At 55.8% G+C, this 26,452-nt stretch overlaps 1 protein-coding gene across 3 annotated transcripts; it reads right to left on the bottom strand.

The window, feature by feature from the left end:
• Positions 1-10,598: 10,598 nt before the first annotated feature.
• On the bottom strand, positions 10,599-14,022 carry ZSCAN10 (zinc finger and SCAN domain containing 10). 3 transcript variants are annotated; one of them, XM_069486748.1, is made up of 5 exons: positions 13,618-14,022; positions 13,132-13,399; positions 12,854-12,927; positions 12,642-12,699; positions 10,599-12,157 (listed from the first exon to the last, which is right to left on the bottom strand). In XM_069486748.1, exons 1-5 carry the CDS (start codon positions 14,020-14,022, stop codon positions 10,599-10,601), a joined length of 2,364 nt encoding a protein of 787 aa, XP_069342849.1. The 3 variants fall into 3 exon arrangements, with proteins under 3 accessions (XP_069342849.1, XP_069342851.1, XP_069342850.1); XM_069486750.1 differs by lacking the exon at positions 13,132-13,399 and having other exon boundaries at positions 13,630-13,903; XM_069486749.1 differs by lacking the exon at positions 13,132-13,399 and having other exon boundaries at positions 13,756-13,873.
• Positions 14,023-26,452: the final 12,430 nt, after the last annotated feature.

The raw sequence follows: 26,452 nt of genomic DNA, 5'->3' as shown, positions 1-26,452 counted from the left end.
AGGGGACGTCCTGAGCCTTCTACTCGGAAAGGGGCCAGAGCCCCGGCCGCTGGAGCCCTCTCGCCTGTTCCCGGGGCCCCGGGCTCGAGCGCACGGCGCGGGGCGGACTGGCGGGGACGACTCCGCGGGGAGGACGTGGTCCCGGCGCCGCCTCCGGAGCCCGCCAGGGGGCGCCCGCCTTGCTCCCGGCCCGGTGGCCGCCAGGGGGCGCTACGGACACACTCTCCCGGGCCCAGGGACAGGGCGGGACGCGGGTGGGGGTGAGGATCGTGGGCTAGGGGCGGGCTGGGCCTTGGACATTTGCCGCTCACTGGGAGGAGGAATCCGGCCCCCGGCCAGCACTGCCCCCTCAGGACCCTCCTTTTCCCGGAATGGCCTTTCTCGCAGCGCTTTCCGCGCACTCTCCCCGCTCCCACCACGCCTGGTGACAGCGTTTGGCGTCCGCGTGGATCGTTAGAGGACAGGCCTGTCTGGGAGACGGAGCCCCAGCCCCTCTCCCACCTGCTGCTCCGAGTTTCCCGCGGCTTCTCACCCGGTCATGCTCCCGCAGCGTCCCACTACAGTCACTGCCACATTGGTGGGGACTCCGGACCCGGACCCAGCCCAGAGACCACCCCTGAGGACCCATGCCCCACGTCCGGGTGTCATCAGCGGGCACACGGACGACCCCCTCTCTCCAGGGTCCGTTGCCCTCGTTTCTGGTCATCCCCACTTCAGGCCACGCAGCCTGGATGCCACCCTGGACACAGAACTGCCTTCCACTCAATGGGACACCCTTTCCCTAACGAACCTCTCCCTGCCTGCACCCTGGAGTCTTGGCGGCTTCCCCTAAACAGCTTGGCTCCCATCAGCTAAATGCCGGTGGGAAGACAGTGGACCCAACCCTCTCTCAGGCCTGAACACTGCGGCCTTGGCACTCCTGGGTGGCTCTAGTTCTTGGGTGAGGGATGGGTGGAACCTGGGGCACCTCAGTCACCTCACACTCCCCACAGATTCAGAATCTACATCGTTGCCCCTGGAACCATGCTTCTAGAATATTCCACATCAGAATCAGTGGGAAACTTAAAAATGTAGATTCCATGCTCTCACCCTGAATCTTCACTCTAGGGGCCAGGAATCTGCATTTAATTGGAGGGGGAGGGCAGCAGCTGTCTGTCTTGTGGCATTTCTGTGGCTCTGCAGGGTTGTCCCTTCCAGGGACCAATCTCCATATATTTTCTACAGAACCACGTGATGGTCTTGGTTGAGAGGTGGCCACCTCACCATGGGTGGAGTCACTTAGTGAGTGGGCCACTTCATAGGTTGCCATCCAACCTCAGTGACCCCACAGTGCTTCTTGACACCCAGTGACCAGGGGAGGTTGCCCCCAGTTTCTCGTGACAACAAGACCAGCATGGGGAGAGATTGGAGAGAAACCCCTTTAATTCTTCTGAGGATTGGTGGACCTGGGGTGAAGTTTGGTGGCAGGAAGTGGACAGATCTGAGTTGCTGTGCTTTGCAGAAGTTGGAATCCAGGGTTGACTGAGGGCGGGGAGATACTCATATCTGTTCGGGGAAGTGGTAGAGATTCCCGAATCATGTACCCTCCCATTTTCTGTCCTTGTATGGCTGGTTCTGGAACTGTCACGGCACTGCGGGGTATGAGTTTTACGACGTTAATGACGGAAAGGTTACTTTTGTCATAAGCTCCTAGCTTCTGTGCATGCTCCCGGTCAGGAAAAGTCCCTCAAGTCCTTGCTGTTGTGGTTTCTCTTCTCTGTTTTGATTGATCCTGACCCTTGGCTCTTGACTACATCCCCCATCACCTGGCCTGCCACCTGCCTACTCCCATCCCTACCCAACACTATGCATTCAATTGTACAGTTTAATGAGTGAATTGCATTGCTTGTGAATTATATCACAATAAAGCTATAAAAACATGGTACAATCGGGAACGGAACACAACATGCCTTCAGATGGTGGCCTTTGTAAGACGGTCACGGAGGGGTCAAGTGTTGAGTGGGGTCGAGGGACTGCCTCTGGGAGACGAAACCTTCCTTCTCTCTCCTGCTCTGGAATTTAGATGTGGAGTTGGCATCTGGACTTCCTGCATGCGGAAAGGAGGTTTCAGACAATCAAATGGACTCCCAAGTGGCAGGAAGGTGACAGCTGCTGTCTAGTTAACCCAAGTGAAACTTTCACCAAGGAAGTGTGATTTACGGGTTCTGTCTCTCTGGGTCCCCTTCAGGGATGTTATGGGCTGCACTCTGTCCTCCCCAAATTCCTATGTTGAAGTCCTAACTCTCAGTACCTCAGAATGTGCCTTTATATGGAGACAGGGTCTTACAGAGTTCATCAATTTACAATGACATCATCAGGGTGAACCCTAACCCAATATGACTGGTGTCCTTATAAAAAGGAGAAACTTTGGCTGGGCATGGTGGCTCCTGCCTGTAATCCTAGCACTCTGGGAGGCCGAGGTGGGAGGACTGCTTGAGGTCAGGAGTTCAAGACCAGCCTGAGTAAGAGTGAGACCTCATCTCTACTAAAAATAGAAAAAAATAGCTGGATGTGGTGGTGCACCCCTGTAGTCCCAGCTACTCGAGAGGCTGAGGCAGGGGGATTGCTTGAGGCCAGGAGGTTGAGGTTGCTGTGAGCTAAGCTGACGCCACGGCACTCTAGCCTGGGCAACAGGGCAAGACTCTGTCTCAAAAAAAAAAAAAAAAAAAGAGAGAGAAAGAGGGGAAATTTGGACAGATGCACAGGGACACAAGGAGAAAGCCATGTGCACATGACTATAGCCATCTGCAAGCGAAGGAGGCCTGGAACAGACCCTCCCCTCCCGGCCCACAGAAGGACCCCACCCTGCGCACACCTTGGTCTCAGACGTCCAGCCTCCAGACCTGTGAGTGAACAGATTTCCCTTAGGGCAGTCCTAGGAAAGGGGGCAAGGCGATGGTGGTAGGCTGAGCTGGGATAGGCTTTGCCCCCAGGTGGGTCGTGAGGAGGAAGTGGCCCAGCCAGGCTGGTGGGTCAGATCTGGGGGTGCTGGGAGAAGCCCACAGGATGCCTCAGGATCACTGCCCCTCGGCCCCCTTTGGCCCTGGAGAGGTCAGGAGCACCTGGTCCGCCCAGGCCATCAGAAGGCTGCCCCATCCTGTCCCGCAGGCTGACCCACATGGCCACCAGCCACACTGGCACAGGCCCTGGCCTTAAGGGCCACCTCCTCCTGGACCAGGAGTTGTGACGAAAGCTTCTCTGGACTCTGGAGCCAGGCCCCCTCCATCCGAGGACCTGGTCAGCACGCCCTGCACTTCAGCCCCACTCTGGCAACTTCAGGCTCCTGAGCTCCACGAATTTCCCCGACCCCCCGCCCCCCTTCCTCTGCACTAAACCCGCTGGAGCAGCAGCCAGCTGGCCTTTGTTCGAGGACGAAGACAGTGAGGAGAAGGTGATGACTGTCTCAGTGTGGCGGGCTGGGTTGTCAGGTCATTCCAGGGGGGAGCTAGGGTCCCTGAGGCTAATGACATGGGACCGGGGTGGGGGGATGCTTCTCTGAGACACTTTTCTTCATACCTGTTCTTCCCCTAGAGCCCCACGCTGCCATGAGCTACTCCAAGGTGGGTAAGAGCAGGTGATGGGGACAGGCCTGGAACCCCATCTCCCCAGAGCGTGCCCCCTCCCCCCAGCACTGGCCCCACCCCTGCTTTTCCCTCCAGATCCCCCTGGCTCAGTCCCACTCGCCCCCTGGCCCCCTGGGGGAGGCTGCTGAGGAGGTGGGGGCCAGAGCAGGCTTCACAGGCAGGTGAGCCCCAGCTCCTGGTGGCCCCCGCGTGGTGGGCTGCATGCTCAGCTGTCACCCTCTTAAAGTTCTGTGTCATCACTGATTAGCAGCCCCACAGGCTCGTTTTGCTGTGGGCCTCCCAAGTCGTGCAGAGACCCTGGTTATGGGGCCATCACTAGTCTGGGAGGGAACTTACGTGGCCGCACTGGGTGCACTGGTGTGTAGGAGTCTGCAAATTGGCGTTTGCTCTAAGTACTTCCCCGTGTGTGTGTGCGTGTGCCAGGGCTGGGTCAGGGACGCTGAGTGACCGTATAGCTGTGGGATAAGGTGTTCTTTGAGAAATTAGACCTTACTTCTTTGTCTATGTGTGGGGGGAGCTGCAGAATGGCAGGTCTGTGGGATGAGAGGAAACACCAGTCCCAGCCCCTCTCACCTGGGCAGCCTGGGGAGAGGGCAGTGCCTTCCTGGCAACTTCCCACAGAAAGTTCCTCCCAGGAGCTGGCCTGGCTGGGTCGGCCCAAGAACAGGACCTGCACTGGCTGGGGTGTCCCATCCTCCCTACCGGGGTGCCCTCCAACCTCCCCTCCCCTGCCATGCCCCCACCCCAAAGGTGAGGCCTACCAGGTCCTCCAGGAAGCTCTGGGACCTGTGACCATGGGCTTTTCCAGGGCACAGCATCTGGACCCAGGTTCAGGGGTGAACTGGAAAAGGGCTTCTTCCCACTGGCTGGCATGGTATTTTTTTTTTTTTTTTTGCCCTATTTCATGTGAAATTGAGCTGGCAGGATGGTACCATCTCTGACTCAAAGTGTGCAGACAGGGGCCCTACAAAATCTGGGGCTGGCACTGACCACTCAGCAGGCCGAGAAGCCAGGCATGTCCAGCCACCAACCAGCCTGGGGCCTTAAGATGTGGACCCAGGGGAAGTCTGTGGGGTGCCTCCTGCCTCTGTGGGTCCAGCCAAGTGTCTACAGAGTGGCCAGGGTACTGTGGGCTGGCAGGTTGGCAATTGGGAGGAGTGGTTGTTTACAGGGGGACCCTACCTGGTACCCCCAAATCTCAATCAAGCACCTCAGAGAGGAATGGCCACTGTTCAGACCCCCAATCCCTAACAAGCCCCTCCCCCAGCCAACTCTCTCGCGTCCTTGTAAATGTTTGTGTGTGCCTGGGTGTGTGTGCGCGTAGCTTGTCTGTCGGGGGTGGGGGAGGCGTCACATAGGGCCTGAGTGTAACTGTTATCCCCACAGCTCAATTCTGATGCCAATAAGACTTGGAAGGACAAAATGGTGAGGCTCTTCCCCATGCGTGCTCAGGGTGCTGGGTGGGGCCGGGGTTCTCAGCCTGCGCAGCCGAGGACATTCTAGCCCACCTGGGACACTTTGGCCCCAACTCTGCCTCTCTTCACAGCACCAGGTCTTAGAAAAATACATGGATGCTCTCCTAAGTCAAAGCGCAACACATAAACAGGTGGGTCCACGGACCAGCAGGCTCCAGGTCAGATGTTCCCACCCCCAGGCTCTCCACAACCTGGGGAGTGGTTTCCTGATGACCACGATGAAGCTCAGCTCGGTCACCTGGACAAAGCCTGCAGTCCCGGCCCTCTCGCTGCACACCATGGGGGCAGGGGCACCCCACAGAACACTAACGACACAACACGATGCCAGCCCCCAGGCGCCTGGCTGGACCCGGTTCGGGGGGTGTGGGGGCTGAGGACGGGCTGAGAGTGAGGAGGTGGGGCCTGGAGCTGAGCCATTCCTTCCTAACAGGTCCGGTCCAGCCTGGCAGAGCTGGAGGTAAGGTGTCCCCCCCGACCCCAGAAAGCTTAGTCCCCAGGACTTGGGTTCCCCAGGTTATTGGACCTGGGTTCCTGGTCCCCTTGTGACTCACCTGGACCCTTGGGAGGTGACAGTGGGGATTGCAGCAGGCCTGCAGCCCCCAGCGCCCTCCTCTCCCCGGGACAAGCTCACTGAGAGCTCGCTTGAAGTCCTGGAAACTGACTACCTGCCTGACGACCCGGTGAGTTTGAGGCGCCCACCTCAGCCCCCTGGCCTCTCCCTCACCCCCTGCCCTCTCTCATCTAGGCGTGGGCCAGTCTGTGCCCAGCCCCCTGCTCTGAGGCGGAGGGCTGCCACTCCGGGCTTCCCCCAGCACAGGGTGGCCAAATCCCCGCCCTCAACTCAACCCAGGATTGAGCCCCGGTGGGCTGGGGGACACACAGAAGCCATCAGCAAAGGGGCAGATACAGGTGTCATGGCTGTGCCACGGAGGAGAATTCGGGGTGGGGCCTCTGGGAAAAGTCCCTCGTGTCTGTGTCTGTGGGGCTGTTGGCAGGAAGCCAGTGTCTGTGGCTTCTGTGTCCCAGACTCATGCAGAGGCTGAGAGGCCTTGATGGGGTCAGGGCCTGGGCGGCACCGCCTGGCCCCCTGCCCTCCAGGACTCAAAGGGTCCCCTGGTCCACAGGAGTCCACTTCTCTATGTCAAGAAATGAGAGGGGAACTTCGCCGCAGGGTGCAGAGGCCCTCTGTCCCAGAAGAGCCAGCGGCCCAGGGACCCAAGGTGGTGCTGACCTTGCTCCAAGCGATGACGGACCCAATGCTGAAGAGGTGGCAGGACGCGCTGTCCTGGGTGCAGAAGCAGCTGTCAGCCTTTGCCCAGAAGGTGGCCCTTGTGTTGACAGCCATCTGCAGCGTGTTTGAGAGTTTCTGCTGCAGCACAACAGGGGTCTTCCAGTTACCCTTCCAGGTCGAGGGGGCCCGGCCAGGCGGACTGAGGAGCGTGCTGACACACCTGAGTCCTGAGTCCCCAGTTCTCAGAATGAATCTTCTTTTTTTTTTTTTTTTTTTGGAGACAGAGTCTCACTCTGTTGCCCAGGATAGAGTGAGTGCCGTGGCGTCAGCCCAGCTCACAGCAACCTCAAACTCCTGGGCTCAAGCAATCCTCCTGCCTCAGCCTCCCGAGTAGCTGGGACTACAGGCATGCGCCACTATGCCCAGCTAATTTTTCTATATATATATTTTTAGTTGTCCATATAATTTTTTTCTATTTTTAGTAGAGACGGGGTCTCGCTCTTGCTCAGGCTGGTCTCGAACTCCTGACCTTGAGCGATCCACCCGCCTCGGCCTCCCAGAGTGCTAGGATTACAGGCGTGAGCCACCGCGCCCGGCCCAGAATGAATCTTCTGACATGGCCTTTGCCCACCTGCTCACCCCTGCCCCCCTCCCTCGGCCCCTCCCTCTGCCCATCCCACCCACCAAACCCCTCCTGCTCCACCTTCCTGCTGCGGTCTGACCTGGCCTCTTGCCCTAGTGTCGGCATAATTAGGCTGCTTAGGCCAGGCGCGGTGGCTCACACCTGTAATCCTAGCACTCTGGGAGGCTGAGGCGGGAGGATCGTTTGAGCTCAGGTGTTCGAGACCAGCCTGAGCAGGAGTGAGACCCCGTCTCTACTAAAAATAGAAAGAAATTATATGGACATCTAAAAATATATATAGAAAAAATTAGCCGGGCATGGTGGTGCATGCCTGTAGTCCCAGCTACTTGGGAGGCTGAGGCAGGAGGATCGCTTGAGCCCAGGAGTTTGAGGTTGCTGTGAGCTAGGCTGACGCCACGGCACTCTAGCCCGGGCAACAGAGCGAGACTCTGTCTCAAAAAAAAAAAAAAGGCTGCTTAAATGGAATGCAGTGCCTTCCTGGACCCTTCTCTGACAGGCAGGCCCAGGTGGGGGTCTGGGGCAGGCAGGAGACAGGGGGTCCCAGAGTGACAGGCAGAGGATGTGGGTCAGATGGACCCAGGCTGGGCTTCCAGCTTTGGGTGAGCAAGGACGAGCTGCCTGACCTCTCTTATGTACAACGGGACCTTGGTCACCACACAGTCAGCCCAGGCCCCGAGGATTTCCACTGGGTCGGTGCATTGCCAGCTACAGCGGGTGCTCCATGGACCCCCCTCCTGGGGCAGCGGGGACCTGCGGTGTGAGGGGGCTTTGGCCCCATGTTTTTCGTCTCATGATGCCTGCTTTCTGGCCTCAGCACTCCAGCTGGGCTGAGGCAGAGCAGAGGGGACTCAGGAGCAGCCCACTTGCCAGGGTTGAAGGCAGAGGAGGGAGGAGGCCCGAGGCCTCACCCCTGCCTGCACCTGCAGACATTGGGCACACTCAGGAGCAAGGCTTGGGGGAGGGGCAGCACTTCTCACCGTTTCTGAGGCCACATTCACTCTTCTCCCACTTCCGGCCTCAGGCTGATGCACACAGACTGGAAGAGGAAACAGCAGTGTCTGGGGAGGGGCTGCTGGGGGGTGTTGAAGGATGTGGGGAGGGGCTCGGGGGCCAGGAGGCCTCACAGACCAAGGGCATTTGGGCAGTCGGTACGCCACTCCTTTCTCTGACCTCTTTGGACCATTGGAATGAGTTCAGAACAACCATCCCACAGGGCCAGCTGGAAGTCCAGCAGCGGAAATGGCTGGACAGTGACCCTGACCTTAGCCTTTGGTGGCCCTGACAATCCTGAGGGGCCCTCCTTGCTTCCAGCCCCTCCCCTAGTCGGCCTCTCAGAGCTGTAGGGAGGTGACGGGGGAGCATCCTGCTCAGCTCTCCTGGCCCTGCCCCCTTCCTGAGGAAGAAGGCCGCCCAATCTGGGAGCTTTGTTCTGCAAAGCCCCCGAGGGTCCCCACTCTTTCTTCCTTCCCATTCTGGAGATCCCTCTGACATCCCTTTGAGATGGGAAGACATCTCCGGCCTGAGCCCCTGGCTCTGAGGGGCTGCCCACTGCCAGTCCTGACCCAGCCTTCCCTTGCCCGTGGCTGTGTGCTCGGATCTCCTCCCCCGCCCCCCTCCCCCCCCCAGTCAAATCTCCACTCACCCCCTCCCTTACTTCCCCCGCTTGCCTTCTTCTTACCTAGAAAACCTTCCCACTGTGCTGAGGTCACCAGGGGCTCTTACAGCCCCACTGCCCTGTTGAGGCCACTGTCATTGTGAGCCTGGATAACTGCAGTGGCCTCCTGGCTGGTCTTCCTGGCCTTGCCTCTTCTAGCCATTTCCAACCAGTAGCCAAAGACTAAATGACTCTATTTTTTAAAATGAAATATCTCCCTGCCTAAAAAACCTCTCCAGGTCTTCCCACTGTGAATGACCCCTTGCCCTGGCCTGTCTGGCCCATGTCATCAGGCCCCCACAGATCTGCCAAGCTCCTGCCTTTCCAGGGCCTTTGCACATGCTGTCCCCTCTGCCTTGGCCGTCCTCCCCCGTCCCTCCTAGGCTGCCCCTCCCTTGTATTTCGGGCCTCGTTCCCCTCAGTAACCCAGCATCCCTGGCATGCAGCAGGCACTCAATACACAACGCCTTCAACGCTGTGGGCACTCCGAACTGCTCATCCTCAATCTCTAGCAGTTGGCGAATCCTCTCTCCTGGAAATGTTCTTCTCTGGGGTATTTTATGAGATGAATTTGTTGTGACATCTGGTGACTCTCTGCACCCAAATCTTCCTCCCACCCTCCAAAGAGCTGGGCCTTCCTCAGGCTCAGAGCTTTTCTGCCCAACTGTGCTCAAGAACCATCTCCTCTTCCCAGACTTTGGGACAGAGATCCCTCAGTTTCTTGAGCTCTGATTGATGAATTTCGTCCCTTTCAACATTTGTCAAGCAGCAGTTACATGTCAGGTTGGTGGGGGGTGGGGGTGGAAATATTTAAGACACAATATTTTGTCTTTGCGTAGCCACAGACTAAAGCAGGAAGTGTGTGTGCTCAAGGGCTGGGGGCACCATTTTTCTTTCCTAGGTTTTTTACTATTAATAGAAGTAAGTCATGTGATTTAAAATCTGAACACCAGGGGAGGCAGGCCAAGGAGGCTTGTGGGTAGAACGGGAAGGCAGGGCACACGCACCCAACCAGCTCAGGGTATGAGGAGTGTGGTGGTGAGCGGGAACCCAGCAGACAGGCTGACTGGTCTACAGGCAGGTCTGGTTTATCTGTGAGTGTTTGCAGTTTGAACTAGTTACCAACATTCCAGAAAAATCAGACCTTTCCAGATTTAAAATCTGGAATTTTAAATTTTATTCCATTTTAATTTTTTTTTTTGAGACAGAGTCTCGATCTGTCACCCTGGGTAGAATGCAATGCTGTCATCATAGCTCACTGCAACTTCCAACTCCTGGGCTCAAGTGATCCTCCTGCCTCAGACTCCCGAGTAGCTGGGACTGCAGGAAGGCACCACCATGCTTGGCTAATTTTTAATATTTTTGGTAGAGACAGGGGTCTCTTTCTTGCTCAGGCTGGTCTCGAACTCCTGACCTCAAGTGATCCTCCCTCGTTGGCCTCCCAGAGTGCTAGGATTACAGGTGTGAACCACCCCGTCCGCCTCCATTTTAATCAATTTAAACTTAAAGAGGTACATGTGACTCAAGAGCATTCTGTCCTCACACAGCACAGACTTAGGGGTAGACTGTTGGAGGAAAAATTCCAGTGTCAAATTCCTTGACCCACGGCTGGCTATGCCGGCCGACACCCTCCCCCTACCCACCCACTCTGGTTGACGAAACTACCCCTGTCCCGCCTGCTCCCATGCAGGCTGCTACAAAAGGTGCAGGAATGGAGGAGAAAGATGTCACCATGCCACAGAGGGAAAGATGACAGTTGGCATTTTGGTAGACTTACAAAGGCATAAAGAGTGGCTGCTTTCAAGAAGGCCGTTTTACTTTGGGCATTTGGAATACATTGCTGGGGCCGGAAGCACAAGGGTGGAGGTGGAGGCAGAGAGAGGTGGGGCGTGCAGGGAAGGAACATCCCTGCGAGCCTCAGCTGCCGCAGGGAGGTGAGCGCAGGGTGGGGCTGGTGGAAACACCGGCTAAGCTAGTACAGGGTCTCCCGGGCGTGGGTTCGCAGGTGGCGCAGCAGGTGGGAGTTGCGGCTGAAGCTGCGGCCACACTGCGCGCACGAGTAGGGCCTGGCGCCCGTGTGCACCAGCAGGTGACGCAGCAGGTTGCAGCTGCGGCTGAAGCTCTTGCCGCACTCCGTGCACTCCTGGGCGGGCTCGGCCTGCTCCTGGCCCGGCTCCGCGTGGGTGGCCAGGTGCCGCTGCAGGTGGGCGTTGCGCCGGAAGCTGCGGCCGCAAGTCGGGCAGCTGTAGGGCCGCTCGCCTGTGTGGCTGCGGCGGTGGCGGGCCAGGTTGGAGCTGTTGCGGAAGCGATGACCACAGGTGTCGCAGGCATGGGGCTTCTCCCCGGTGTGGATGCGCTGGTGGCGCGCCAGGTGGGCGCTCTGGCTGAAGCCCTCGCCACACTCGCTGCAGCGGCAGGGCTTCTCGCCGGTGTGGCTGCGCCGGTGGCGGGCCAGATCCTGCGTCTGGCTGAAGCTCTTGCCACACTGGGTGCAGTGGTGGGGCCGTGGGCCGCCATGGGTCAGCAGGTGGCGGGCGAGGCCGGCCCGCCGCATGAAGCGCTTCCCGCACTGCGGGCAGGCGTAGGGCTTTTCTCCCGTGTGCACCCGCTGGTGGCTGACTAGCTGCGAGCTCTGGGTGAAGCTGCGGCCACAAGCCTGGCACGAGAAGGGCCGCTCGCCCGTGTGCACGCGCCGGTGGGCCACCAGGTGCTCGCTGCGCCGAAAGGCCTTGCCGCAGTCGCCGCACGGGAAGGGCCGGCTGTTGGAGTCTGGGCGGCTGTTGGAGTCTGGGCGGAGGCGGTCCTTGTCCCTGGCGTGGATCTTCAGGTGGCGCTTGAGGCTGGAGCGGCGCTGGAAGGTCTGGCCGCAGTGGGAGCACAGGACGACAGCCAGCTGCGGCACCTCTGTCACCTCCGTCTTGGTCTCAGGGGCGCAGGCAGGCTTCTGGTCCTGGGCGTGCGCCAGCAGGTGCTGCACGAGGCTGGCGCGGCGCTGGAAGCCGCGGCCGCACTCGGCGCACAGGAAGGCGGGCTCGGAGGAGTGCGTCAGCAGGTGCTTGCTCAGGTGCGAGCTCTGGCGGAAGCGATGGCTGCACAGGTGGCAGGCGTGTGGCCGCTCGTCCGTGTGCGTGCGCATGTGCAACTTGAGGATGGAGCTGCGGCCGAAGCTCTTCCCGCAGCTCAAGCACAGGAAGCAGCGCGCGCCCGGGTGGGAGCGCAGCTGGTGCGCCTTGAGGCTGGCAAGCTGCGGGAAGCTCCCCCCGCACTCGGTGCATATGAACTGCGTCTCCGGGTCTGACTCGGGGGCGCCCCCGGCCACTTTGACCTCCACAACCTGGCTGCTGTCACGAGGGCTCCCTCCTTCACCAGTGTCGCTCGAACCGGGGCCTGGTCCAAGCGTCTGGGCGAGAGGCTCCTCCGGCACCGCGGGACTGTCTGCCTGCGGCTCTACAGGGACCGCCGCGGGCCAGGCAGCCCCTCTGGGCTCTTCTTGTTTAAACTCCTCCTTGTCTGGGGTTCTGCTTCCAAAGCCTGGAAAATAAGTAAAGACAGGGATGGTCCGGCCTATTTCAAGGGGCTTCTAGGAATCGCTGGAGCCCGACTGGTCGGGAAGTGGAAAGAAACCAGAATCCTGCACAGCTGGGGCGGGGGGAGTAAGGATGCCCCTTTTTTGACCACCTATTATTTTTTTTCAGTAAAGCACACATAACATAAATTTACCACAAAAACCATTTTAAAGTGTGTGATTTGGGTCCATTAAGTACACTCACAATGTTGTACGACCATCCTCACCATCTAGTCCCAGAAACTTTTTGTTCCCCCAAATAGAAACTCCATACCCATTAGCAATCATTCCCCCACCACTTATTTTAAAAGTTCACAACTAATGTTTACACCAGGCACAAAAGACACTATGAGCCTTAAAAAACCGCCACTACCACCACCTCAGGTGAGTGTGCAACTTGAGGCACAGAAAGAGGCTTTGGTGGCAGTAACCCAGGCAAGGGCTGCTTACCCTCGGGGCACACAGGCCAGGCCTTACTCGCTGGCACATCCTCAAAGGTCAGGGACTCCTATAACAAGAGCAGAGACCCTTGGTGAGTGAGGAACAGGGCCTAGGGACCTGAGGGGAATGAAGTGGCTTCCAGGATTAGACTAAGGAAGACGTGCATTTACTAAAACTGCAATGTCAGAGAAGGTCCCAGGGTAGGGACCAGCTCAGCTCACCAGCACAGCCACCAGCTCCTGATCTCGGGAATTCTCCTCCGGCCACGGGGAGGGGCTCTGGGGGGCCGGCAGCACTAGGGGGAAGGAAGCGCTGTTAGAAGGCAGCCCTGCCCACCATGTGGCTGCAAGGACATGCACCCATCATTGAGGCCCCGTGAAGACATCTTGGCTTTCTCCCATCCCAGTCACCAGAGGAGGCCCCACTTCTTGCCCCACCCGGCCATCCGGCTCCCACCCATGCATCCAGTCCTCCGCCTCCCAGGGCATGAGCTCCTCACTGCTTTCTTGCAGGGCCTGGAATGTCCCCTGGGAATCCAAGCTTGGCGGCTGCTTTGAACTTGGGAGATGTCTCCACTGTCCCAGTTCAGCAGGCTTGGTGGGTCCTGGCTGTGGTGGGGCCAGCTCATTCGACGGACCCGGGACTGGAGGCTCTTCTGAGGGCACTTCCTTTTTGGGGCTGTGGCTGGGGACCTGGGAAGGGCCCCCCTGTTCCTCCAAAGTGATTTCAGCACGGGGATAATTCTTGCCAGCATTAAAACTAAAATCCTGTTCAAAACACATCCACGTTAGGCAACACACAGGGTGGCAATTTGTGTCCTGCTGACTCCAAGGGGAAATGGGACAGAGAAGTGGGAGTCAGATAGTGAAGGCGTTAGGTAGGAACTGTCAGATGGTGGAAGGCGGAGTATCCAGAGACATCTTGTTGGGTATCAAGTCCCTGCACCCCCCACTCCTGTCCAGCCTGCCACCCCCTGCCCTCTCACCAGCGGCCCGGCAGCGTGGCTGGACTCCCTGTGGACGCCCTCCAGTAGCAGCACCACCTCCTCGCCATCCCTGAGCTGCTGCCCCTGCAGACGGCCCAGGAGGTGCGGGGGCAGCACACTCAGGAACTGCTCCAGCACCAGCAGCTCCAGGATCTGATTCTTGGTGTGCAGAGCTGGCCGCAGCCAGTAATGGCAGAGATCCCGGAGCCGGCTCAGGGACGCCCGTGGCCCCATGTCCTCCTGATACTGGAAGCATCTGAAGAGCTGGTGAGCCACCTCGGGCCGCAGCCTGGCCTCTGGCCGCCTGGGATACTCCTGGCCAGCAGCCTCCTCCTCCTCCAGTTTGACCTCCCCACACTGCTCCTGCTCCTGCTCCTGGGCAGCCACGACTGGTTCTTCAAGCATCCTTCACCCTGTGGGATGCCTCCCTGCAGCTGGCCCACTCTCAGGTCTCTCTCCTCCTCACCCCCACACCTGTGGAGCTGAAGACCCCGGGTTAGCATCTGCTGCAAGGAAGCTGGCCCCCGCCTGGGTCACTGTTGTTAAAAGATGCCCAAGTGGACTCCAGAGGAATCCCTTCTCCCACTGCTCATGGATAACGGCTCCCGGGACAGCACAGACCCTGGTCTCAGGTTTACAACAAATGAAAGGCAGAGAAACCTAAGAGTTCTGTATTATGGTCCCTACCCCAGTGATTAAAGTGGTATTGCTTAGAGAGAACAACCCACCCTTCCCTTCTTCCTGACACAGCCATGGGGAGAACACAGTACCTTCAAGACGGATCCCAGTCAAAATGTTTAATCTCGATCCAGTCTGGCCTTTAGACTCAACTTCCAGCTCATAGGGCCTGGTGAAGAATATGGAACAAGTCAAACGACCTCTCAAAGAAACAGCTAAACAAATCTCCAAGATAGGACAATTGGGAAACCACTGGCCTGGGGCCCTCGTTTGCCATAAAATCCAGCGCCCCCCATGTGCTGCTGTGGAGGTGCGTAAAGAGCCGTCTCACCCAAGTGGCTGAACTTTGGATCCTGATTTATTTATTTTTCTTAAAGGCTCTAAAAGACATTCCGGGGTCAGTTGGAAAAACTTGAGCATGGTTGGGCACTAGATGATACCAGAGCTGACTGCCGATTTCTGAGGTGGCTTCCAGTCCTGTGGTACGTAGGAAATGTCTGTGTTCTTCTTAGAGATGCTGCTGTGCTTTCAAGTTCTCTGGATGTTTGAGACTTTTCAAAACCAAAAGTTGGTGGGGGAAGTTCATGCCTGTGCTACCTCCTTGACCAGGCACCCTGACCCCCACTTCATGGCTTGGGGGGGGGCTCTCAGAGACCGAGGCCAAGTGCCGATCAGCTGAGCAGAGCAGGGTCAAGCTCCCCGTGGTGCTCCAATGCCCAGAGGCCAACAGTGGGGTGCACCCAGGGAGCTGAGATGGGGCAGCCCAACCCCAGCGCAGAGCAAGGCAGGGCCAGCTGGAAGGTGGGTGTTCATGGAAAGAGAACAGAGGTTTCTGGAGAGCTGAGGGGAGGTGGATCGAGCCTGGGTGGTTGGGTCCCCAGATGGGAGACTATACTGCAGCTTGCAGAGTTTTGTGACAGGTGAGTCCCCAAGGCAGGCACTTGGCCTCGCTCAACCCAACAGCCGCTACTGGACACGTCCTTAGAAGCCAGTGCTTAGGAGGGAAAAGCAGTCTTTTCTCTTCCCTTCCTCAATTTCCTAAAAAAAAATTCTGGGGAGTTGAACCCAATCTCTCTCCCCCACTGCAGGACCCCATTGCAGTGGTCCCTAAAATAAATTTTTTTTTAAAAAAAAAATTCTGGACTCTTCGCTCATTTATTCCATCACCTCTCTGGGGAGTCCAGCCCAACCCCGAGTCTCAGTAGCAGTAAAAAGTCATTGTTTCTATCTGGCCACCAGGGGGCACTGGTTCCACGGGACCAGCACCCTCTTCCCAGCTGCATCCAAGTCCACCCCCGCAGGGCTCCGTGCTTGTCTGGGCAGCCCAGCGCTACCAGTGGGAACCTCCCAGACTTCAGCCCCACTGGCAGGGGACTCAATTCAGAAGGCTTATGCTTTTCTGAACAGGCTCATTTCAGACGGGGTATCGTTTTATAGACATGGAGACCCAGGCTCCACCCCCCAACCCCTGTTCCCGTCAGGGCTGCAAAGGAGCCTCCCCCAGACCCATCTACCCTCCACGGCCCAGTGAGCACCCCAGGCTGGGGAAGGGAAGAAAGCCCAGGGACCACTTCCCACCAACCTAAACGGCACGGAGCAGAGCCCACACATGGCCGTGGACACACAGCGGGCGTGCATAAGTGCTAGCTATTGTTTTCATTGTCACTGATTACACCACCAGTGACCACAGCTCATGGTGACTGACAGTAGTGTTGGGCCCATCATTGACCCATTTTACAGCTGAGGACACTAAGGCTCAGAGGTATGGACACTTGCCCAAGATGTAACCCAGCCTTGGGCAACTTCCACCTGGTGGAGGGGCCAGGGAGAAGCCAGCCTAGTGGAGAACTTTGGACAATTCTTTGAGCCCCCTTAATATGGGCCCCAGGGTCTGTGAACCTCCTTCTCAGGTGCAGTGAGTGAGGTGGGTGCGGTGAGGGGGGTCCAGTGAGTGAGGGGGGTGCAGTGAGTGAGGGGGGTGCGGTGAGTGAGGGGGGTGTGGTGAGTGAGGTGGGGTGTGGTGAGTCAGGTGGGTGCGGTGAGTGAGGTGGGGTGCAGTGAGGTGGGGTGAGGTGAGTGGGGTGCGGTGCCAGGTGTGGTGAAGAATGCAGGACTGTGAGCCTGGCTCAGAGAAGGACAGGGACATGATGCTAAAACAAGATGGGGGCCTAGCTCCTGACCACCTGCCCAGCCTCCCCTATCTCCCCAGCACCCCTACTTCCTTCCGCCACCTCTCCTACCTCCCCCTCTCCAGCTTCCCTGCACCACCCGGCACCCTGCAGCCCTGCCTTCCGACCTGGGCTCCACCCTGCACTTGGGCACCTGCAGCCCACCCAGGCCCTGCCCCCGCCCCGTGGAGCTTTTCCTGTCGCCCAGCCTCCTCCCACCACTCACTGGTGCCTCCCTTCTGGGACCCCACAGCACACCACCTCCCGGTCTCTCCCCAGCTAGGGTGACGCTGGGCTCCAATCAGAGTTGAGTGGATTCCTCCCCAAGGCCCGGGGGTAGGAACCGTGTCAAGGTTGATGAATGTTCATCCAGCAAACTTCAATGTTGGTTAGAAGTAACAAAACGGCAATGATCATGGCCACCTCAAAGTTGTAACAATTAAGGGATGCATAGAACAATGTCTAGGGCAGAAAAGGTCTTTGATAAATGTTCAAGAAAATGGGGTTTCGGCTGGGTGCAGTGGCTCATGCCTGTAATCCCAGCCCTCTGGGAGGTTGAGGTGGGAGGATCACTCGAGGTCTGGAGTTCGAGACCAGCCTCAGCAAGAGCGAGACCCCCGTCTCTACTAAAAACAGAAAGAAATTAGCTGGACAACTCAAAATATATAGAAAAAATTAGCCGGGCATGGTGGCACATGGCTGTAGTCCCAGCTACTCGGGAGGCTGAGGCAGGAGGATCGCTTGAGCCCCGGAGTTTGAGGTTGCTGTGAGCGAGGCTGACGCCACAGCACTCAGCCCGGGCAACAGAGCGAGATTCTGTCTCAAAAAAAAAAAAAAAAAAGAAAGAAAGAAAATGGGGATTTGTTTCACTGGTTTTTAGTAATGTGCAAAATAATCAGTCACTCTGTAGCAGCGGTGGGCAGGTCCTAGGTGCATGTCTGCCATGCACTGGCCTTGGGCCCGCTCCGTCTCGCTCCTGCCTGCGCTAAACCATCATTTCTCCATGTGAGCAGGGCAAGGACCAAGCTCAAGGACGACAGGCAACTGCTCAAGGTCACACCAGGTGTAGCCGAGATTGGCTCTAAGAGGAAAATGTGGGTCTAGACCTTTGTGCAAAAGCTCAGAACAGAAAGGGGCCTGGTTTTCCCCAGCCCCACCCCCCAAGTACTGCTTTCCTAGGCTTAGCCAAATTGTCACAGCACGAGCCAGAAAAAATAAGAGGATTCCAAATTCCAGCCTTCAGACCTAGCCACACCAGGAGGCCGGAACCTCCAGGTGTGGTCTCTGCAAAAGGTTTTAAAAAGGTGGAATTTGAGGCAAGTAGGCTCCAGAGTGCCTCTCCCTCCCCCCGGTCTCCAGGACAAAAGCCCTGTGAATATGCACATCTGTGGGGGTGGACCGGGCCGAGTGGCTGGGGGAGGCTCTTCCCCACCGTCCAATGTTTGACCAGCGAATGGTGGAGCCTGGGCAGTGGACTGGCACAGGCTGGACCAGCCCGGGAGGGAGGTGCGGCCATGGGACCCACCCAGACCCTGTGAGAGCACAGAGCCAGGAGCGGGCAAAGGTGGGGTCCTCTGCCGGGAATGCTCCCTTCCCCCTGGAAACAGTCGGCAGGTGCCGGATTCGCTCGTCTTTGTTACTGGGCTCCGCTCCCAGTGCTGGGCTGAGTGGACAAGGCCAGTCAGTCCACCCGGGGACACGTGGAGCCTGCCTCCTTCTTCAATGTCACAGGAAGTCCTGTAGCCCCCCCATGCCCCCATCTCCACAGGTCCACTAAGCTGCCTGGTGCTCCCCAGAACAGACCCCTCTGCATCCTCCCAAGACTCTCCTCCAGCGCCGCCCCCCCAGCCTGGAGCCTGCCTGCTCTCCCCAAGCTGCTGTGAACCCCTAGTGCCTGTCCTGGCAGCGGCATCCCAGGCCTCCCTCCAACTCACCGCTCGGGGTCCCCACCGCAGAGGCAGAGATGCTGGGGGGTTCTCTGAGGACTCCAGGGCCAGAGCCAGTCTTGGCCAGCATGGGGAAGGACTCCGGGAAAATGGAACAGGAAGTTCCCTGCCCCAGTCCCATCCAGGTGATGAGGGGCTTCCTAGAGTTAACCCTTGACCTCCCGGTTTGGGAGCAGGGTGGGGAGAGGGCGGGGCCAGAGAAATAAAGACAAAGTGTTGAATCTAGCTTCCAACCCCAGCATGCTGAGGTAAGGGTATAACCACCCCTTCAAGCCAGAACCGCCTCCCTCCAGATCTGGCCTTGTGCCCCCCAGGGGTCTGACAATCTGTACCTTTTTTGGGGGGACAAAAGCTGCCATTTAAAAATGCCCACTGAATGCCAGTGCCGGCCTCTTTGCTAGGCTTTTCATTCATGGGACAACTCCTTGCCCAGGGTCTGCTGTGTGTCAGGCACTGTTGCAGCTCTGAGGACAGTGCTAAACTTGAGCAAGGATGCCCTGCCCTCGGGGGTTACATTCCAGGACACAGGAGCAAACAGTGCAGGTGCTAAGAGGAAAATGAAACCGGAAGGTGTGCTGGGGGTCACTGGGAAGAGAGGGTGCTTAATCTGCACTGTGGACCAAAGTCCTCCCAAGAATCCTGCCAGGTGGCTTTTGTCCCAACCTTACCAATGATGTAGCAGGGGTTCCCCACCAAGGGAAAGTGACCTCACCAACAGTGTTTCAGCCCAGCTCTAAATCCAAAGTCAAGCCCTTCCCTGGGCTCCAGGGTAGCTCCTTGGATTATGTCCTTGGCCACATCCCCCTACAGCCCTACCTGTCCTGGGGAACAGGGCCACCTGTTAGGTGACCAGGTACTCCAGGCTGGAGCCCCTTGGCCTAGACCCCTCGTCTGCCGGTGGGGCTGGGCCCTGCCTTGCTCTGGCTTCTCTGCTGGGTCTTTGTTTTCTTCTGCTTAACAGCACCTGAGCTTATCTTGTCCCAGATTTATTTATTTACTTAAGGACAGTTTTGCTCTGTCACCCAGGCTGGAGTGCAGTGGTGGGATCATAGCTCACTGTAACCTTGAATTCCTGGCCTCAAGTGATCCTCCTGCCTCAGCCTGCCGAGTAGCTGGGACTACAGATGGAAGTCATGAAGCCCAGTTAATTTTTCTATTTTTAGAAGAGACGGGTCTTTTTCTTGCTTAGCCTGGTCTTGATCAATCCTCCAGCCTTGGCCTCCCAGAGTGCGAGGATTGCAGGCGTGAGCCACTGCCCGGCCTTAAAACTTTTGATCATGCATTTCTCTTATAATAAAATGTTCTTGATCCCCTGGCATGTATATTAAATGATTTATATTCATGGACTATAATACTGATTTTCAAAAATAGACTTTATTTTTTAAGAAGTTTTAGATTTATAGGAAAACTGAGAGCATCATATAGAGAGTCCCCGTGTACCTCACACCCAGTATCTTACTAGTGTGGTGCACTTGTCACAATTAATAAACTGCATTGAGACATTATGATTACCTAAGTCCACAGTTGATTTAGATCCCTTAGTTTTTACCTGGTGTCTTTGTTCTGTTCCAGGACCCCCTCCCCCACACCACATGCCATTTAGTCCTTGTGTCTCCACCGGCTCTTCTTGGCTGTGACAATTTCTCAGACATTCTTTGTTTTTGAGAGCTGGACAGTTTTGAGGAGTGCTGGTCGGTGTATTATAGGATGCAGCACAGTTAGGGCTTGTCTGATGTTTGTCTCATGATTAGACTGGGGTAGTGGGAGGAAGAACACAGATGAAATGCCATTTTTATCACCTCATCTCACGGGTACACAGCACTAAGCCGAATTATCACTGTTGGGGTTGACCTCGGTCACCTGGTGGAGGTGTTTGCCAGGTTTCTCTGCCGTAAACCTGCTCCCCGCCACCCTCACCCTCCCACGCCTGCTCTGCAAGGGAGTCACTGTGCCAGCTCACAGTGACTCTTCACACCTGAAGAGTGGGCATCACGCGGCAGCCCCTTGAGGAAAGTGTCCACGAAACAGTTTGGAATTCTGTGTGGGAGACTTTTCTCTTCTCTCCCTTTTATTTAATCATTTATTTTTTATCGGTATGGATTTATAGACATTTATTCTATACTTTGGGTTATAATCCAGTACTAATTTCTTTTATTACTCAAATTGTTCCCACTTTGGCCACGGGGTGCTCTATCCATTTGTTCTTGTGTCCCTTTAAAAACATGTCCCAGCCGGGCGAGGTGGCTCACGCCTGTAATCCTAGCACTCTGGGAGGCCTAGGCGGGTGGATCGCTCAAGGTCAAGGAGTTCAAGACCAGGCTGAGCAAGAGCGAGACCCCGTCTCTACTAAAAATAGAAAGAAATTATATGGACAACTAAAAATATATATAGAAAAATTAGCCGGGCATAGTGGCGCATGCCTGTAGTCCCAGCTACTCGGGAGGCTGAGGCAGTAGGATCGCTTAAGCCGAGGAGTCTGAGGTTGCTGTGAGCTAGGCTGACGCCACGGCACTCACTCTAGCCTGGGCAACAAAGTGAGACTCTGTCTCAAAAAAAAAAAAACATGTCCCATCCAGGGCAGAGAGGGAAGGAAAGGAAAAAAAAAAAAAAAAGAACAAAAGAAAAAGAAAAAAATGCCCCATAATTTTAAATTATTATTATTTTTTTTAGCATTTCCTCACTTTCTGGCACTACTAGATGTTCCAGGCCCATCTTAGAATCAGCCACTTCTCTAAAGAGCCCTGGATCTTAACATTAGTCGATTTTTTTTTTACATTACAAAGCATTCACAAAAATAGACTTTTTTAAAAGGATGAGATAAACATATGAAAGTTCTGGATTTTTTCACACCTAATGGATTACAAAGAATATAACACAGATGCGTGTGAAATAATCACACAACACACAGAGGGAGGAATCGCAGGGCTGGGGTTGGGGCGGGTGCAGAGACAGCAGCAAGAGGGAAGGCTGAGGACACCCCTTGGAAAGGACATAGAGGTGGGTGCGTGGGCACCCCCACCCTCTGCTCCCATGCTGATCGGGTCAGGTCCCAGTGCCTTCTGCGTGCCCCCATGCCCACGGGCTGCAGTGGCTTTGGGTTATGTATGAGTAAATGCAGCCTGGAACTCTACCCAGCACTGGAGGGTGCTTTGCTATCAGGTAGCCGGAGGTGGCAGCAGCAGTGAAGGGTATTTTGGGATGATGACAGGGTTTTGGTTTCCTGAAAAATGCACCAATCTCTAAAGGGAAAGTAATTTAACTTACCCTAATTTCCACCCCAGAGGCTGCAGCCCCAAAGCCTGTGTGAGGGACTCTTGAGCTTAGTTCCAATAGTGTCCCCTCCCTTTCTGTCCTGTGAGCTGTCGTTAGCTTCCAGGTAGATACAATGTGCTGGATACTGGTGTTAACAAGCTCTTGGTTCTTGGTCCCTGGGTCAAGAGAAATTGGCACAAGATAGGCAAGGCTTTATGGGGATGAGGGAGGTTTTTGCTCAAACAAAAGGGAGACAGTGCTGGTTAAGGAGCAGCCAGACTGGCTCTCTGAACAAAAGGCTGGGGAACTTTTAAAGGGTAAGAGAGAAAGTTTGATGCCAACATTGAAATCGTAGCATGGAGAGGTGTGACACGTAGAGGAAGGAGTCATTGTTGACAGCTGCCCATCATGCTTCTTCATACATTGGATATCTCATTAGCATGTTACTCCTCCACACTTGGGCATGATTTTTAGCATTAAAATGAGGTGAAAGGTCTATGAGCAGTCAACTTTGGGCTTCATCTTGGCAGTAACCAGTTTGTACTGGCTTTGACTGGCGCCAATAATCCCTGCTCCAATGGTTGCCAAGTCATGTTAAAGAAAGCTGAACTACCTTCTATTGAGGCTGGCTGTTAATCATTTCAAAGCTTTTGTTCAGTATTGTAAGCAAACTTAAACTTTGGCTCAAGACTCAGGCAGTACACCACCTATATCATCTCACTGGGGTGCAGGTGTTTGGCGTTTTCTGGTCCTGCAGTTCACAGCTTGCCTAGTTGAAGCTGAAGGTACCAACCTTGATGATGAAAGAAAGAAGCACTTGGTGCTGCTGCCTAGAGATGCTCTTCCTGTCCCCCTGGGGCTTGTCCAGGTCATGAAAAGGCTGTTTTCCCCAACTGTGATGGGCAGGCTGCCCAGCTGGCACAAGGGCTGAAATCCAGGAGCCGGGTTTGGGCCAGGAGAATGGGGCTGGGGACGCTCCTCCGGGTGCATGAGAACAGCCTCTCCACCTCCCCTATTCGCAAGCTCAGATGTAATCTTGTTCATTCACTAGAAAGCAGCAAAGCCTCCATGGTAATAGCTGCTGGGGTAGTTCCAGTTACTGCAAGGCAAGAGGGTGAAGAATTGAGTAGCGGCCGGGTGCAGTGGCTCATGCCTGTAATCCTAGCACTCTGGGAGGCCGAGGCGGGTGGATCGTTTGAGCTCAGGAGTTCCAGACCAGCCTGAGCAAGCGTGAGGCCCCCTCTCTACTAAAAATAGAAAGAAATTAGCTGGGCATGGTGGCGCATGCCTGTAGTCCCAGCTACTCGGGAGGCTGAGGCAGAAGGATTGCTTGAGCCCAGGAGTCTGAAGTTGCTGTGAACTAGGCTGACGCCACGGCACTCTAGCCCAGGCAACAGAGTGAGACTCCGTCTTAAAAAAAAAAAATAATAATAATCGAGTAGCGAGGAGGGATTGGTTAAGGATACTGAATAGATTCATACAACAGAATGTGTCCTAATTTAAAAACAAAACACGGCCGGTTGCGGTGGCTCACGCCCATAATCCTAGCACTTTGGACTTTGGGAGGCCAGGGCGTGAGGACTGCTTGAGGTCAGGAGTTTGAGACCAGCCTGGGCGAGACCCTGTCTCTACAAAAAATTAAAAAAAGTAGCCAGGTGTGTGAGTGTAGTCCCAGCTTTTCAGGAGGCTGTGGCAGGAGGATCAATTGAACCCAGGAGTTTGAGGTTGCAGTAAGCTATGATGACACCACTGCACTCTAGCCTGGGCAACAGAGTGAGACCCTGTCTCCAACAACAACGAAACAAAATAAACGCCTCCCTCCACCAAAAAAAAAAGCAAGGCAATGCTGCATGGGTTTTTCCCCCTATTTTTCTCCGTATGGTTTTTACTTTGAACAATTTTTAAGATATGTGTCACACGCACACACACAAAGGGGGCAGGTCAGCAGCATATGGTATACTCTCATTTTTGAAACATAACAAAACACGTCCAAAACAGGTGAGTGTAGGGGTAGACTCCCGACCTGGGAGGCTGGACCGCGGGGCAGAACCGGGTTGGCGCTTCATGGATCCGGATCCTCGCCCCAGAGGTTCGGCTCTCCCTTAATTAAGACTCCGGGGTCCCGGGCACGGAGGCGGCCCCGGCGTTCTCCGGCGGAGGGCCCTCTGGTGGGCAGCCTCAGTTTCCGCACGGTTGGAGGCAGGCTCGAGGACTGAGGGGCCCGGGTCCCGCCGTCCTCATCGCTCTGGTTGCCTCCGCGCCCAGGGCCGGGCAGGTGGGGCGCCACGAGAGTCGGGCAAGCCGGAAGTTGCAATGCGGCAGCCGGACAGGAAACGCGGGGACACCGGCCGGGTCGGCAGGCACTAGGGTGACCCCTCTGCCTTGGCGGAGATGGCCTCGGGGGTGGGGGTGGGGACGGCGCGGACGGGAGCGCGCAGGTGCGAGCGGCTGGGCGGTGCCCGGCGAGGCGGGACTGAGTGGAGGGGAGCGGCCAGCAGGGCCCCAGCCAATCACCGGCGGCGCCCGTGGCACGTGGGCGGGGCGGAGCAGCGCCGTTGCCGAGGCGACGCGCTCCCCGCGTCCGCGCTCTGTGGCAGCGGCGCCTGGCGGCGGCACTGGGACGGTTGGGGCTTCCCAGCCTCCCGCGGCTCCGAACGTGTCCTCCCGCGGCCGCCTGGGCTTCGGGGACCGGGTCACGGGGTCTCCTCAGCGCCTCGGGGAGGGCGAGCGGGCCGCGGGCCGCTCGGCCTCCCACGCCCTGGTCTACCGCGGCCTTGGGAGTTCTTAGATATTTTTCTTCTTTAAAAAGTTTTTATTCCTTGGAGCCACACCTGTTTAACGCTTCTACTAATTTCCGTTTCTTCTGCTTCAATGTTTAACATTTGCTCCGCTGTTTATTACTTTTATTTTTCTTTACCGATCTCACATTTCTTTATTTTCCCTTGTGGTCCCCTCTTTCCTTCCTAGGGCTCCATCTCTGCATTGCATTAGGTGCAGGTCTCCAGCCTGGCTTAGCCGCCTTAATTAGTACCAGTTATTTTGCTCTTACTTCAGATGATTTTTTCCCCCTAATTTTCATTATTCTTTTAAGTCTTGAGTTAACCGTCAGACCAATCTCTGAGAGTAGATAAGGATTTATTCACTGAAGGCGGAGTCCCCGCCCTAATCCAGGTCAGTAAAGCCGCTGGTACAGGAGTTGGCATTTGTTCAGTGTTTTCCATGCCTGAAGCTCTGCTAAGTGCCTTCATCTGTTATGGGTAATTCTTGGGAGGTAAGTACATCCCTAAACGGGTGGCCTGTGAGTTGGATGCAGGCAGCAGGCATGTTCTGTTGGACTTGTTCTTCAATTTTAATATTTTTGTCATTAGTTTAAAAGTCATGAGATTTCACATAAAAATTGAATTCTTTTTTGGCTGCCTACTGGATCCCCAACCTTCCCATTTAAACAACATATGGTTTTGTAAAGGCCCCTGGAGTCCTTTTGCCCTCCCTTCTTACATCCTAATGCCTGCCCTGAAAGGAATTCCTCTCAATCTCTAGAAGGGGTTCATGTGTGCCATATAGTAGGTGCTCAATAAATATTCTTTGAACAAGTAAATAAATGCTCAGACTTCATTTGTCCTCAAACCTCTGGACTCCCCCATGCCCCACAATTGGCCCCTTTTGCTGGCAGAGAAACTTTTGCCCAGAAGTCAGGGCACACCCACTTTTGGGGGACGTGGTGCACTCCTGGGACTGTGTGGGTTGAAGTAGTCCCCCGCAGGAGTGGGTTCCCTTCACCTGGGCTCTGCTTCTCGTTAGCCAGTTGTGCTGTCATTGTTTCTGCGACCTGCCCCTTCCTTGCTTTGTTTCGGTTTATAGCTCACTCTGGCTTGAAAACAGTATTGACTTTTGCTACCGTGTTGTATGTCCCTCTTCTTGAGGATTAAAGCACCTGGAGATACTAACCAGAGACAAACCCCAGCGGTAATTTTTCTTTCATCAAATTGACAGTAGAATACATACAATCCCAGGACTCCTAAAACATGTTTAGCTCCAAGAGCAGAGTTGCAAACTCAGGTGCATAGGGGGCCAAGAAGGGACTGTGGCCACCTGGCCCTGAATGTGGGGAATGTGGATCCAGCATTGCCAAATGTTCTGATTTTTTTTTTATGTTCTAATTTTTTTAAAAAATCAATTTTATGAGAACTCTTCTAATTTTTTTTTTTTTTTTTTTTTTTGAGACAGAGTCTCACTCTGTTGCCCAGGCTAGAGTGAGTGCCGTGGCGTCAGCCTAGCTCACAGCAACCTCAAACTCCTGAGCTCAAGCGATCCTCCTGTCTCAGCCTCCCAAGTAGCTGGGACTACAGGCATGGACCACCATGCCCGGCTAATTTTTTTTTTTTCTATATATATTTTTAGCTGTCCATATAATTTCTTTCTATTTTTAGTAGAGATGGGGTCTCGCTCTTGCTCAGGCTGGTCTCGAACTCCTGAGCTCAAACGATCCGTCCACCTCGGCCTCCCAGAGTGCTAGGATTACAGGCGTGAGCCACCGTGCCCGGCCTCTAATTTTTAAATGTTAGAAATTAAGTTAAAAAAAATTAAATCCTTGTAAGCCCACACAGCACAGCCATGAGCTGGTACCGGGGCAATTGTACCTGTCTTGCTGGGCGGAGCGGTGCGTGTCAGAAGACTGGTGAGCCAGGGCAGTGGCACGGGAGCATTTCCTGCAGGAACCTTCCTGGAATCTGACTCCAGCGTTGGGCCCCTGCCCCCTTCCTGACACCCAGCCCCCACGCCCTGCCCAGG

Source organism: Eulemur rufifrons, chromosome 14 (genome assembly GCF_041146395.1).
Source record: "Eulemur rufifrons isolate Redbay chromosome 14, OSU_ERuf_1, whole genome shotgun sequence".
NCBI lineage: Eukaryota > Metazoa > Chordata > Mammalia > Primates > Lemuridae > Eulemur > Eulemur rufifrons.
This window is presented reverse-complemented; position numbering and strand designations above follow the sequence as displayed.

Excerpts from the sequence above, each read along its gene's own strand:
- ZSCAN10 (XM_069486748.1), bottom strand. The coding sequence starts at position 14,022 with ATGCTTGAAGAACCAGTCGTGGCTGCCCAGGAGCAGGAGCAGGAGCAG. Across the intron at positions 13,400-13,617 it reads GCCACGCTGCCGGGCCGCTG|GATTTTAGTTTTAATGCTGG; the intron begins GTGAGAGGGCAG and ends TGTTTTGAACAG. Across the intron at positions 12,700-12,853 it reads AGGAGCTGGTGGCTGTGCTG|GAGTCCCTGACCTTTGAGGA; the intron begins GTGAGCTGAGCT and ends CTCTTGTTATAG.